Consider the following 13446-nt stretch of genomic DNA (forward strand, 5'->3'; position numbering starts at 1 on the left):
TCAGCCTGAGAGCTGGCATGGTGGCAAACACCTTTAGTCCTAGCACTGGGGAAGCAGAGGCAGGCAGAGCTCTGTGAGTTCAAGGCCAGCTGGGGCTACAGGGAGACCCTGTCTCAAAAAGACAACAACAACAACAAAAAAATGTCCATCCTGGAAATCACCAAACTCCATTTGCAGGTTTAGTTGAGGGAATGGATTTTGTTGTTTTCTGTAGCCATCTCAGGGTAGCTCAAGCTGGCTTCGAGCTCATAATGATTCTGCCTCAGCCCGCTCCCCCATGCTAGAATTACAGGTGAGCACCACCAAGGTGACTGAGCTATTGGTGCTCTTTACAACTGACAAATCAATTTAGAAGGGCAGACACTACACTTCGTAAACCTGCTTCCTATATTACTCCTGGTAATTCATTTGATCTTTATAAGGAGCCAGTGCACCAAGAGGAAGCCCAGGGATTCTTAGAACTCAACCACAGAAACCCATGTTAAGGCAGAAAGGTGTTCCATACCGCAGCCCATGTGTCCTCCTATCCCATGGGGCTAAGTATAGGGGTTAGGGCCACACCACAACAACTAACTTAAGCCCAGTCTCTGAACACTAAGGACATCAGAGCCAAAGGCACTTAGGCACCACACCAAAATCCAATGCTAAATGTCAGAACCTTCAGGGCCAAACCTGGACTCGGGTGATGGAGTATACCTCAGAAAAGACAAGATAGGGTTGGGGACATAGTTTAGCAGCAGAGCACTTGCCTAGCATATACAACACCCTGGGTTTGATCCTTGAACCTTATTTTTTAAATGGAGGAATGGGCCTTGTATATTGGCAAAAGAGATCTCTAGCCTCAGATTCTCAATCCAAATCTCTATGCTAAGCCTTAACATAAAAAGGAGCTTGGATGGGGAGACAATTTAAATGTACTAAGATGAGCGCCCCCCCCCCCCCCCCCCCCCCCCAGCCCCAAGTAGTGTGAAGCAGGGTTCTGGGAACAGGCTCAGAAGCTAATGAACAGCGCCTGCTCCAAGCCAGGGCCAGTAGGGAGGGAGGGTGGGGTAGCAGTGGTAGAATCCAGGGTGTGCTGCTGTGAAATGAGGGCTGAGCATTGTGATCAGAAGCATCAACATCAAGGTCAACTTGGTTCACTCATCAATGCCTGCAAAGCTGCACTTTGATGTAACTGAACTCAGTTTTATGACCAAATAATTTTACTAACAAAAAAAGAGAGGATATTTCTTTCCTGGGCTAAAACACATCTAAGGAGTTAAGATGGTTACGGATCAGGTTTACACCGGTAAAGACTGCCTGACAACAGTTGAGACAAGGGTTTTATTTCAACAAATCATGTTATATGTTTTGAACTGTTAAAGAGGGTGGGCCTGGACATGCACAGATATAATCATAGCACTCTGGAAGGTAGCTCAAGTTTGAAGCCAGCATGGGCTACATAGTATTTGAGGCCAGCCTGGGTTACATAGTGAGACCCTGTCTGAAAAAAAAATCCAAAGGTGGGCTTGAGTGTTGGCTCAGTGGTTAAGAGTGCATACTGATCCTGCAGAGGACTGGAATTTGGTTCTCGGGACTGTCAGGCAGCTCCCTGTAATTCCAGCCCCAGGATTGGGTGCCTCTGTGTTCCTCTGGCACCTGCACTCCCACATAAACACACACAGACATACACTAATTAAAATCAAAAGGGAAGGGAAGGGGGGGGAGAGGAGGAAGAGAGGAAGGGGAAGGGAAGCAGAAAAGACTAAGAAAGGAAAAGGAAAAAGAGAAAAAAGGGGATGTCTCAGCACTTGCTTAGCATGCAAAGGTCCTCCCCCTAAACTGACTTTAGGATAACTCCTGATTTGACCATGTTAAGGCATTTGAAACATGGAGTTTGGCACCCTGTCCTGTGCACAGAGTATGCCTCCATACCTTCAAGCACTCATCAGGTGGGGTTACTGAGCTTAGAGATGCCAAGTAACTTTTGCTCAAGGGTCATGTTATTAGGAGGCAAGATTGAGACCAGGCCAGGTATCCTGTGTGCTGAAGCAGACAAAAAGCAGATTTTGTCTCAAACTCTTGGACCTTCTTTCTCCAAGATGGCACTTGTTTGGTTCACATTTTCAGTCACAAATTGCCGAAGGAGTGGCCTGCTGCTCTGCCCTCACTTTTCCAGTGGCTCTCATCACTGAGCAAGATGGAAATGTGCATAGCCAAAGTGGTAAACTCTAGCTTCTCAGACCCTAAAGATGTTTTAGATAAGATACAGGAGTGACCTCTGGCTATGAACATCCAAAGCTTGAAAGGGCAGACTGATGCTTGGTGTTCTGAGCTCCAAGGCTGCCAGCAAGTCCGAGGGGTTAGAAAAATTTGAATGTGGGGAAGGTTTTTGTTTTTTGCACCCAGGCTATACTTTTGAATACAGGGATCACACTGGGTCCAGCTGTTGAAGTCCGTTTCCTAAGAGCAACCCTGAAATCCCTTTCATAGCCCCTCACACATGGCAAGGTACGCACCCAAGGGATTTCCAGGAGTCACTGAGCTCAAGATGATTCCTGCACCCAAGTGGCAATTGTCAACTTCACCCTAACAGTAGAATCCCTCCATAATGTCCTGCTTCCAAGCCAGGCCCCACCACCTCTCATTATAAATCTGCTCCTACTCTTAGGTTTTCTCAAGTTTTGATACTCAGGTCCTGAGATCATACAGAATAACTTCCCTAACTTATGTTTTCCGTTTAGGGTTGAGATAGGGTCTCACTATGTAGCCCAAGCTGGCCTTTAACTTAATCTTCCTCAGCTTCCCAAATGCTAAGATTATAAATGTGCCCCACCATACTGGCCCCAAACCCGTATCCGTTTGAAAATGCTGAAGTTACAAACTCTGTGCATATACTTAAATGTTAGGAATTTGTACTTAATTTTATTTTTGAACTATGGACAGAATTCACGTATTTTCTTGGAGACAGGGTCTTGCTATATAACCCAGACTGGCCTTGAATGTGGGATTCTTCTCTCAAGTGCTGGCATTACAGGTACACACCCCCATCAACAGTTGGGGGGCAGGGGTTGTAGGCCATTGTGAGGCCTGGTCCTTGTGTCCAATTTTAGGATACTGGTTGATATTCATTCTTTAAATGTAAATTAAGGAAAGGTGAAAAAAGAACTCCCAAGAGCTGGAAGGACTCCACAGGAGAAATACCCTAATTTTTATTATTGTATGATAGGGAGGGGGTATGACATGGCACCATTTGTGTCAGTCAGGACAATTCTGGGGAATTCTCTCCTTCCACCTTTATTGGGACTTCTGGGGCTCAAACTCAGGTAGACAGGCTTTGATGCAATGCTTTTCCCCACTGAGCTATCTCACAGGCTCCTGATCCACAGCAATTCTAAGAGTTGTGGCTGAGTGAAATTCCTGCAGTACAAGGGAAGCTCCAGGAAAGCTTCTGTGGCTCTGGTGGGAAAAGTTTAAATTTTTAAAGGGGAAAGGAATGGTTTTGTTATTTCTAACGGAACCAACACATTACAAGTTGTTATGTTAATGATCTAGGGAGAGATGAAAGTTTCTAGTGCCTGAGGATCAGATGCCCCTTATCCTAAATGCATCTGTCAAATACCAGGCTTGCAAAGTTCCATGATCACCTCCCACTTGCTGCACATGACCTCTGACACCAGGTGAGCACCAAGTCATCCTGGGACCCCAGGGAGCCAGGCCAGCAGAAGAGGGATAGTAGTACCTTTTGTTCAAGAAAAGGCTCCAGACTAGAGTGTAGATGAGTACCCTGGGGCAGAGGACACCTTTGCCGAGTCTGGCAAAAGGACAAGGCACAGGGAGGCACTCAGGCTACTGCCTGACTTCTCTGAAGACAAGCACAGATGGAAGGAGGCCCCAAGGCGTCAGCAGCAACACAGACATTCCTAGGCCTGTTGATATGGGTGGGGTAGAATTCTAAAGTTTAGTGACGTGACAGTGGGCCTTGGGACTGGCCAGCCTAGGCAAGGATTCCAGTTGAAGATCAAAGAGCAAGAGCCCAAGATCCCTGACCATGCACCTGGCTCAAATGATGGCTGGTTTGCTGGGAAAGATTTCTGAATGCTGGGAAGACTTTACAATGTGCAGCTGGTTCCCTCATGTTCTCCTCTGCAGGCACTGCAGTCTGGGGCTCCCCTTTGTCATCCACAAAATGGGGCAAGATGGAAGTACCCAACTTACTGTGAAAGTATTTAGATATTTCCCAGGAACAACTGCAAGAAGGCCACATGTTTCTGCATGTTTCCAGACCTCTCCTTGGGTAGAGGCCGTTGTCCTCTCTGAGCACACAGGGCAATGAAAGCAGAGAGGCAGAACCTGCACACTACTATGTGCACATTCATTTGTTAATTCAACAAACATTTATTAAGCGCCTATGTGTGCCAGGTCCTAGGGACCCAGAGCTGGATGGTGTTTAGGCCCTGCCCTTCAAGCAGCTCACAGTCTAGGGCCAGACAGTAAACACACGAGTGACAAGTGCCATGAAGTGTTGAGGCAGAAGTATGACAAAGTGCTGGAGCACAAAAGGGTAACTGACGAATGCTTCCTGGGCAAGGGTCAGGAAGGGCTTCACACACTCAGTGCCATAGCAGTGCCTTTCACTTTGATGCCATATCATCAAAACCTTGAATGCTGGTCCACAAAGGACCCCTGGGTTAAGTGGAAGCAAGGCCTCTTCTGTTTCCTCAGGACAATCCCCAACATGTACTGAGTGTCCTCCCCTGCCAGCACCTGCAGTGACTAAGGAAGCTGTTCCCTAATTCAAGGAGCCAATGAAGGAGCAGCTATCCAGAGAGCCAACCCTCAGGACCCTGACATGGCTTAGGAGCAGAGATCAACTTACAGCTTCTACCACCCCACCCAAGGCCTCCTATTATTCCCAATGACATCTCTGAGCTGGTCTACGAGGTTACTTCTTTACACTGTGAGGAGGCCTACTTAACTCCTGTCACTGGTCTTCCTTTTCATGTGCAAGCACCAGCCACCTCTCAGGTGCCTGACACAGCCTTGCTAGCCCGGCAAAACAGACCACTGCAGGAGGCCTTGCACTCAAACATTCACAGCCGCCGCACCAGCTCAATGAGCTGCTGAATGTTTTTGTTTTGGTTGGACAAGCCATTCCTGATGTTTTCTAGCAGGCATCTCTTCAATTCAAAAATGGCCTCACTGTAACCCAGGCTCACAGCAGCCATGGGTGGCGCTCCATGCCACAGAGCTGGGATGTGCCAGACATGCTGCCTCTCTGCCAGGCCTGCCAGTGTCCGGAAGCCGCCGCCCTGCTTCTCCATTTGGGCAGCAGCTCTGTTCAGGTCACTGGGCGGATCCAGGAGCTGCCTCCTGTCTCTCGGCTTGGGACTGGGGACAGAAACATCATGAAGATTCTGGTACACAAACTGATAGTTGGGCATGTGCCCTGTTTTTTCCAACCTCAGAAATGCATGCAGAATAGCTGGTGGAATGTCCTTCGTTTCAGCTAAACTGACTACAGTGACATTGCTTAGCCCCATAAGTAGAGTGGCCAAGGAAGCCTCCAGTTCAAACCTGTCTCCAGCAGAGGCCAAGGCCCCACTAATCAACCCCCCAGAGTCTATCACCAGTATCTGGTCACAGCCCAGGTCCTGGCTGAAGCCCTCAGTCACAGGCAGGAGCTGCATGAAGGCCCCCCGGGGACTATAGCTCCTGCCTGTAGCAAACTGCAGGCCAAACATGGTGTTAAGAAGTGTGGATTTCCCTGTGCCTGGGACTCCCAGGGTAGAAAGAACCACTAGTCGAGATCTCCTGTCTAGGCGGACATGCAGCTCCTTGAGAAGCCCTGTGACCCAGCGAACAGGGATGCTCAGGGTGGACCCATCAACCAGCTCCAGCGGCAGCCCAGTCAGCAGTAGGTCCATGGCCAGGCCTGGGAAGTGGGCAAAGCGCCTCTGGCCAGCAGGCAGCCTCCCTGCCTCTACCAGGCAGCTCTCTGCCTCAAAGAACTGCCCCATCTCCCGCATGAAGTGCTCTACCCCCAAGGGTTCAGGCCAGAGTGGTTCACTCAAGTCTGAGGCCCCACCAAGTTTTGGTCTCAGGGTAAGAAGAGTCTCTGGAGGCTGTCTCAGCCGTGGCTGGCCCACTCGAGCCAACCCCCATTCCATCCACCTCAGAAAGTACTGCCTCTCACTCAGGGAGGGACTGCTAATCCCTGTGATGAACTCCTGCACCCCTGAGGTGGGCTCCTGGCCATTCTGCTGCATCCGCAGCTCTAGGACCAGCCGTCTCAGCTCAGCCCGGTGCTTCTCGGGTGGCTCCGAGGCCCACTGGAGCTGGCAGAACTCCCTTTCCACTTGGGCTACCTTCCTGGCAGGGTCCCCCTGCAGCCTCAGCTCATCTCTCCTGTAGGTGTCCACATCCTTGATCTTCCTGATGATCCTCTCCATCCGGTCCTTTGCCTTCTGACACTCCTCACAGTCCTCATCAACTCTGAGGCCTAATTTACGGGCTGCATGTGCCATGTCCTCCACAGATACCCTCCTGCAGGGAGACCGTGCCACACCGCCCATAATCACGCGGATCCTCCTCACGAAGCTCTCGCTGTCAGTACTGCTGACCTTCACCAGGACATGAGAGTGGTCTATCTTCAACACAGGTATCAGCTTGTTCAGGAAACGCAGGTTTGTGTTCCGCTTCCCTCGGTAGGGACTCAGGATGAAGTAGTACTTGGTGGTTGACTCCTTCATAGAGTATAGTAGTTTATATTCCTTCTTACTGATGTTGTCAGTCAAAATAAATACAGCTGAGGAGACTTCTGCCAAGAGCTTGAACTGCAGCCAGTGAGACCCAATGTCACCTCTCAAGTTCAGAAAGGCCATAGGCTCTGGGAAAACATCCAAGTCCTCTTTGCCACTGGGGAAAAACCAGGAAATTTCTACTAACCCATCTGCGATCTCTCGTGAATTGGTGCCTAAGTTGAGGTCCCGATGCCAGAAGCAGTCCCACTGGCGGCGACCTGGGCTGAGGATGGCATTGAGCAGCTGGGACTTGGAGTTGCTGCTGACATCCATGCGCACAAAGGCAAAGGTGGGCATCCTGGATAGGACCACACTGTCTTCTCGAAAACTACCAAGGCCCCGTGGGGGCTGGAACCACCACGTCCGCACAACACCCCGCAGGGCCCATAGCAGAAAGGTATGGTAGTGATTTTCTGAATCAGGCAACACAAGTGGGAGTGCAAACTGGCAGAGGGACATCTTCAACAGGACTTCCTGCTGCAGAAAGGTATCTGAAGACAGCAGAAGGGCACAGAGAAGGTCCAGGGGGTTCACAGGGGTATCAGGCATGGGTAGCTCAGAAAAGGAGTAGATATCATCAGCAGCAATGTCCTCAGCTGGGTCCCAATAGATCATCTCCTCCTCCATCTGGCTCTCTTTCTCCACAGGCCAGACATCCGGAGGCATGTCCAGCACCATGGTGGTATTCCTAGCTTCAGCATTGAGGGCCTGCAGCTTCCTGAGGAAATGCCAAGGCAAGTCCTTGGGAACCTGAGGAGCCCAGTTCTTCATGCTGTCAAAACTGATCTGCAGTGAGTCCTGGAGGCTGAGCTTCTGTACCTGGTATGCCTCCAGTCCCAGCAGGGACAGCATTTCCTGAAGCCTGCTTCTCTCCACTGTAGAAAAAAAATGGACACATTTACAGAGCATTCATGTAAATATACTGATTTTCAGTTTCTTTAGAAATCTGTAGGCGCCAACTCTGAGCTCAAAGCAAGTAATTTAGAGTGAGCAGCACATGCTTCCTAGGTGTTGAATATAAACACCACGCCACAGGGTTATTTCAAAGTTTATACCTCATGCTCTAGCCCAGCCCCAGGTTCCTTCAGCCTCATCAAGAAGCTGGAAGGGCACTGCAGCACGTGCCCATAATTCCAGCACTGAGGAGGCTGAGGTAGGAGAATTGCTGTGACAAGCCTGGGCTATACAGTGTGAGCCTATCTCAAAAACTGGGGGGAAAACATATCACCAGGAAATTCCCCAGGATACATAATCACTATTCATACTCTGGGCTGTCTTGTTAATGTTTTTTCTTTGTCAATAAGTTGGAGACTATTTTAAAGGAAAATAGCAACCATAGCATAGCTCAGCACCATTTCGCAAATCCAAGACCAATCATGCAGGGTTCTGGTTTTTGTTATGGTTTGAATTTTTTTGTGCCCCTAGGGATTGAAAGTCTTGTGTATGCCGGGAAAATGCTCTAGCATTGAACTACATCTCTAGTGCTTGATATTCTGAGAGAGAGTCATTATACAGATCAAATTCATCTCAAACTTGTGATCCTCCTACTGCCTCTGCCTCTCAAGTTGCTAGGATTATATGCATAAGCCATCACTCCCAGTGCAATGAGTTTTAATTACAATAACATATTTGGTGTTGACTACCATTTGGTGGACATTCAATGGCACAGATATTCAAATGAAACTCAAATGCTTACAAGTTAAATGCTCAGAAAAGCAATGCTACTTCCAAAGTTCCAACTGTACCCCAGGTCTTAGCCTGACATCTTACCCAGGTTCATATTCAACATAACTGGTTTGTTCGTTTGTTTGTTTGTTTGTTTATTTACTTATTTATTTATTTATTTATTTATTTATTTATTTATTTTTCAGAGCTAGGAATGGAACCCACAAGTTTGGCAAGTACTCTACCGCTAAGCTATACTCTTAGCTCTTTTTTTTCTTTCTTTCTTCTGAGATTGGAGTGGGGGTGAGATGAGGGAGTTGTCTAGTCTGGTCTCAAACCTGAGGGTGGATTCAATCAATCCTCCTACCTCTACTTTAGTACTACACAACACTACAACATCCATAGGTGTGTCCCATAGCACTGGTTATAGGGCACAGAATTCTACATTTATGTGTGTGTGTGTGTGTGTGTGTGCGTGCGCGCACATGCCATGGCACATGTGGAGGTAAGAGGACAACTTGTGGAAGTCCCAGGGATCAAACTTTGGTGTCAGGCTTGGCAGCAAGTACCTTTACACACTGGGTCATCTTGAGTTCTACAGCAATGTGACTGCAGGACCACCCTGAGAGTTACAGGGGGTCTATGAAGCTGTTTTTAAAACAGAAGAAATGGACTGGTGCAATGGCTCAGCAGGTAAAGAAAGTCTGATGACTTGAGTGATCCGAGGACCTACTTGCTAGAAGGAGAGAACCCATTCCAGCAAGTTCTCTAGTCACTGTATGTGCATATACACAAAGAATAAGTAAATAAATGTAATTTTTAAAACAAATAAATGAGGGGCTAAGGAGGTGGCTCAGTGGTTAAGAACACTGGTTGTTCTTGCAGAAGACCTGGGTTCAAATCCCAGCACCCACATGGCAGCTAACAACTGTCTGTAACTCCAGTCCCAGGGGATCTGACAGCCTCTTAGGACCTCTTCGGGCATTGCATGACACGGGTGCACTTACCTACATGCAGGCAATATGTGCATACACATAAAAATAAAAATAATAATAATTTTTTTAAAAGTTTAAAAAATAATAAAATAAACGAAAACAGAAGAACTACAAAGGAAGAGTTGCATTGTGTCAGAAATCCTGCACAGTTGTTACTCAGTTTTCCTAGTTATGCCCAAGTGAAACCAGGAACAGTTTTTCTTGTCTAAACATAAGACAACTATTTTTATTGTTTAAGTAGCATTATAGTAAAGAAATTTGGAAAAACCACAGCAAATGACCTGATTCTATATATGTACCGGTACCCAACATGTGGCTCTTGGCAGACTGTTCAGCAACTCTGGGCCCAACTTTGTCAATCTGCATATGAAGCTATTGTCTAAACCTGTTAGCTGCACATTAGAATCACTGCAGGAACTTGTTAAAAATAAAATAAATGGGCTGGAGAGATGGCTCAGCAGTTAAGAGCACTGAGTGCTCTTGCAAAGGACCCAGGTTCAATTCCCAGCACCCACATGGCAGCTACAAACCGTCCTTAACTCCAGTTCCAGAGGAATCCGACGCCCTCTTCTGACCTCCAAGGCATTGCACGACACAGGTGCTCTCACATACACACAGGCAGTATACTCATACACATAAAAATAAAAATAATAAATAAGATGTCAAAAAAAAAATAAAATAAAATATGTGGGGGGAGCCTTCAATGACAAAGAAGCTCACTTTGGCAGTGGGTAGGCTGGGGGAACCACTGGTTACTCCATATAGTTAGTAAGTGCCCTACAGGTTTAGTTTTTAGCAACATTATTAATGGTCCATAAAAGGTTAATGAACAGGGGTAGTGTAGATCCAAATACCCAAGTGATTTGATATAGTCAGATGTGGGAATTACCCACCTAGATATTCTTCTCCAAAAGAATGGGAAGCTAGAAAAGAAGAGAAAAAGTATACCTGTTGGGAAGTCATTGTCCTGAGCCTCATTTGTACCATCTACAAGAAAAAGCAAAAGAAAACAAAGGGGATTAATCAAATAACATGTCTTTGATTGACACCAGTAAATTAAGTAAAACTCAGACCCTTTTTCTCTTATCAAGACTGCAATTTCTCTCAATTTTAACAATTGAGAGATATAAAATATAAAACTCCAGCTATTTTTCACCTTTTTTACATCCCCTCATCTTCCCCAACCCAATTTGTGCCATGTCCCACAGCTTCTACCTCCATAATGGAACCCGCAGTCATCTCCTTCCATTTCTCTCCATTCCAAATCTAGAAGGAAAAAACAGTCATTTCACTTCACTGGCAAGTTATAACCTTTCAAAATCAAAAAGTTTGAGAGGCTGGAGCCAGGTGTGGTGGCACATGCCTTTAATCCCAGCACTTGGGAAGCAGAGGCAGGCAGATCTCTGTGAGTTTGAGGCCAGCCTGGTCTACATAGTGAGTTCCAGGACAGCTGGGGCTACAAGGAGGCCCTGTCTCAAAAAAAAAAAAAAGACAAAAAAAAAAAAAAAAGTTTGAGAGGCTGGGATCAGAGAGATGGCTCAACAGTTAAGAACACTGGCTGCTTTTGCAGAGGATCCAGGTTCAGTTCTCAGCACCCACATGGCAGCTAACAACTGTCCATAACTTCAGTTCCAGGGGATCGGAGGCCCACTTCTGGCCTCAGAGGGCATTGTACACACATGGTACACTTACATACATGCAGGCAAAACACTTATAAAAATAAATTTTTTTAAGAATGGTATTTTTTGGGGCCGGATATGGTGGCGCATGCCTTTAATCCCAGCACTTGGGAGGCAGAGGCAGGCAGATCTCTGTGAGTTCAAGGCTAGCCTGGTCTACATAGTGAGTTCCAGGTCAGCTAGGGCTACAGGGAGACCCTGTCTCAAAAAGACCAAAAAAAAAAAAAAAGGTATTTTTATCAGAGCATAAATCCCAGGCAGGAGGAACAGACAAAAGTGGGAAGAGTTGTTATTTACAAGTCAAGTGCTACTACTCAAAGGCTCTAACATCATGGAATGTTCATCAATACTAATATTGTGATTACTGAATGTATTCATTAATGTTATTCACATATTTTTGTTGGGGAAAAAGACCTTAAAACCCTATAGATTTACCTACAAATACACAATATAAAAGGGGGCCAGACAGTTGGGGGTGGGGTGTGTGTGTGTGTGTGTGTGTGTGTGTGTGTGTGCGCATTCCCATGCTCCTGCAGCCCAGAGGTCAGTTTTGGGTGTTATTCTCCAGGTACCATAACCTTATTTTTGAGACAGGGTCTCTTCAAAAGCCTGGAGTTCAACAATTAGGCTAGGCTAGCTACTCAGCACAGGGATTACAGGCATGTGCTACCACACCAAGATATAGTTACATGGTTTTTAGAGATCAAATAAATTTTGGTCTTCATGCTTGCACAACAAGGCCTTTACTAAGCTCTCTCTCCACTTCTTATTTTGATCTTTGATCTAAATTAAAGTAGCAAGAATTCTAAAATTTATTTTATATTTTGGTTTTAGATAGATAGATCAAATACAAGTTCTTATGCAATCTAATTGTATGCTCCACCACTCAGCGTATATATTCCCACCTCTTAATTTTTTTTTCTTATGGTACTAGAGATCAAACTAGAGCTTTGTACATATTAGGCAAGTACTCTACCATGGAGCTACAGTGCTGATTTTTTTTATTTATCAATTTTCTCATGATTCCCTCATAGTTAGTAGATAAACCTAACATTTTACCGGGCATGGTAGCACACGCCTTTAATCCCAGCACTTGGGAGGCAGAGGCAGATGGATCTCTGAAGGGTCATCCTGATGTACATAGAGTTCCAGGTCAGCTGGGGCTACAGGGAGACCCTGTGTCCCCCCAGACCCCCCCACAAAAGAAAAGAAGGAAGAGAAAAGGAAAAGAAAGTGCAAAGACTTGAAAAACACATTGAGATGGAAATCATTTTATAGAACGAAAAATAAAATCCATAAGCTTAGAGATCCACAATTCTGAGCCCAGTAGAATCCAGAATCCAACAGAAAAAAACAACAACAAAAACACCCTATCTATGTCAAAATAGGTCTTCGGCTAGAGAAATGGCTCAGCAGTTAAAATCACTGGTTGCTCTTCCAGGGGACCCAGGTTCAGTTCCCAGCACCCACATGGAGGCTAACAATCATCCATAACTCTAGTTCCAGGGGATCTGACACCCTCTTCTGGCCTCCACAGGCATTGTATACACAGGAACAGTTACATACATGCAGGCAAAACACTCATACATAAAAAAAAAAATTTTTATTTAAAAAAAAATGGCTCCAAGTCTAATTTTACCTGCAATTGCCACGGCTGTTTGGCTATCTGAAGGTTTTATTTCTGGGGCCACTTCTCCCAAATCTGAGTGCCTGAAATTTTTCAGAAGAAAATTATAGTTAAAATAATGTACTACCAATTTCACCTATCAAATTGGCTACATATAAAGATCTAGGGGAGCTTTTAAAAACTATAGTATCTTACCCAGTAAGATACTAGAATCCAACTTGGGGTTGGAGAGATGGCTCAGTGGTTAAGCACTTATACTGTTCTTCTATAAGACTGAAATGTAGGCAGTCATAACTGCATGTAACTCCAGCTCCAGGGGAACTGACACCATCTTCTGGCTTCCTGGAGCTACCTGCACTCATGTGCACATTCATAGTCATTCATCCCCCATCCCCCCCCCCCCCCCCCCCCCCCTTTGGGAGCCACCATTTAAATCTACAAACTCTGGGTACATCTCAGATCCATGAAAGCAGAACTTCTGGAACTGGCCCTGGGCATCTCTGTTTTTAAAGTACCCTCTATGACAACGTAAAGCCCAGTGGAGATATGTCAGTCTAGAAATAGCAACCACAAAGCTGTTGGCCAACACATTAATACAGCCATTCAGAAGGACATAAAAGCATACATACCCTTTGACCAGTAATTCCACTTCTATCCTAAAAAGATAAGATTTAGTTACAAAGATGCTGATGCCAGCT

At 46.1% G+C, this 13446-nt stretch overlaps 1 protein-coding gene across 5 annotated transcripts in view; it reads right to left on the reverse strand.

The window, feature by feature from the left end:
• Positions 1-1304: 1304 nt before the first annotated feature.
• Positions 1305-13446, reverse strand: part of LOC103734973 (up-regulator of cell proliferation) — a 58166-nt gene continuing 46024 nt past the window's right edge. For 3 of the 5 annotated variants that reach the window (XM_008834046.3, XM_008834045.1, XM_017798428.2), the window contains exons 2-6: positions 13378-13404; positions 12761-12831; positions 10658-10708; positions 10391-10429; positions 1305-7657 (exon numbers count right to left, since the gene is read on the reverse strand). In XM_008834046.3, the coding sequence (XP_008832268.1) occupies positions 5073-7657; positions 10391-10429; positions 10658-10691 (2658 nt within the window). In that variant the 5' untranslated portion in view covers positions 10692-10708; positions 12761-12831; positions 13378-13404 and the 3' untranslated portion in view covers positions 1305-5072. The remainder of the gene's footprint in view (positions 7658-10390; positions 10430-10657; positions 10709-12760; positions 12832-13377; positions 13405-13446) is intronic. The other 2 variants (XM_029564017.1, XM_008834049.3) reach the window with 1 other exon arrangement.

Source organism: Nannospalax galili, unplaced genomic scaffold (assembly GCF_000622305.1).
Source record: "Nannospalax galili isolate Female #2095 unplaced genomic scaffold, S.galili_v1.0 scaffold996, whole genome shotgun sequence".
NCBI lineage: Eukaryota > Metazoa > Chordata > Mammalia > Rodentia > Spalacidae > Nannospalax > Nannospalax galili.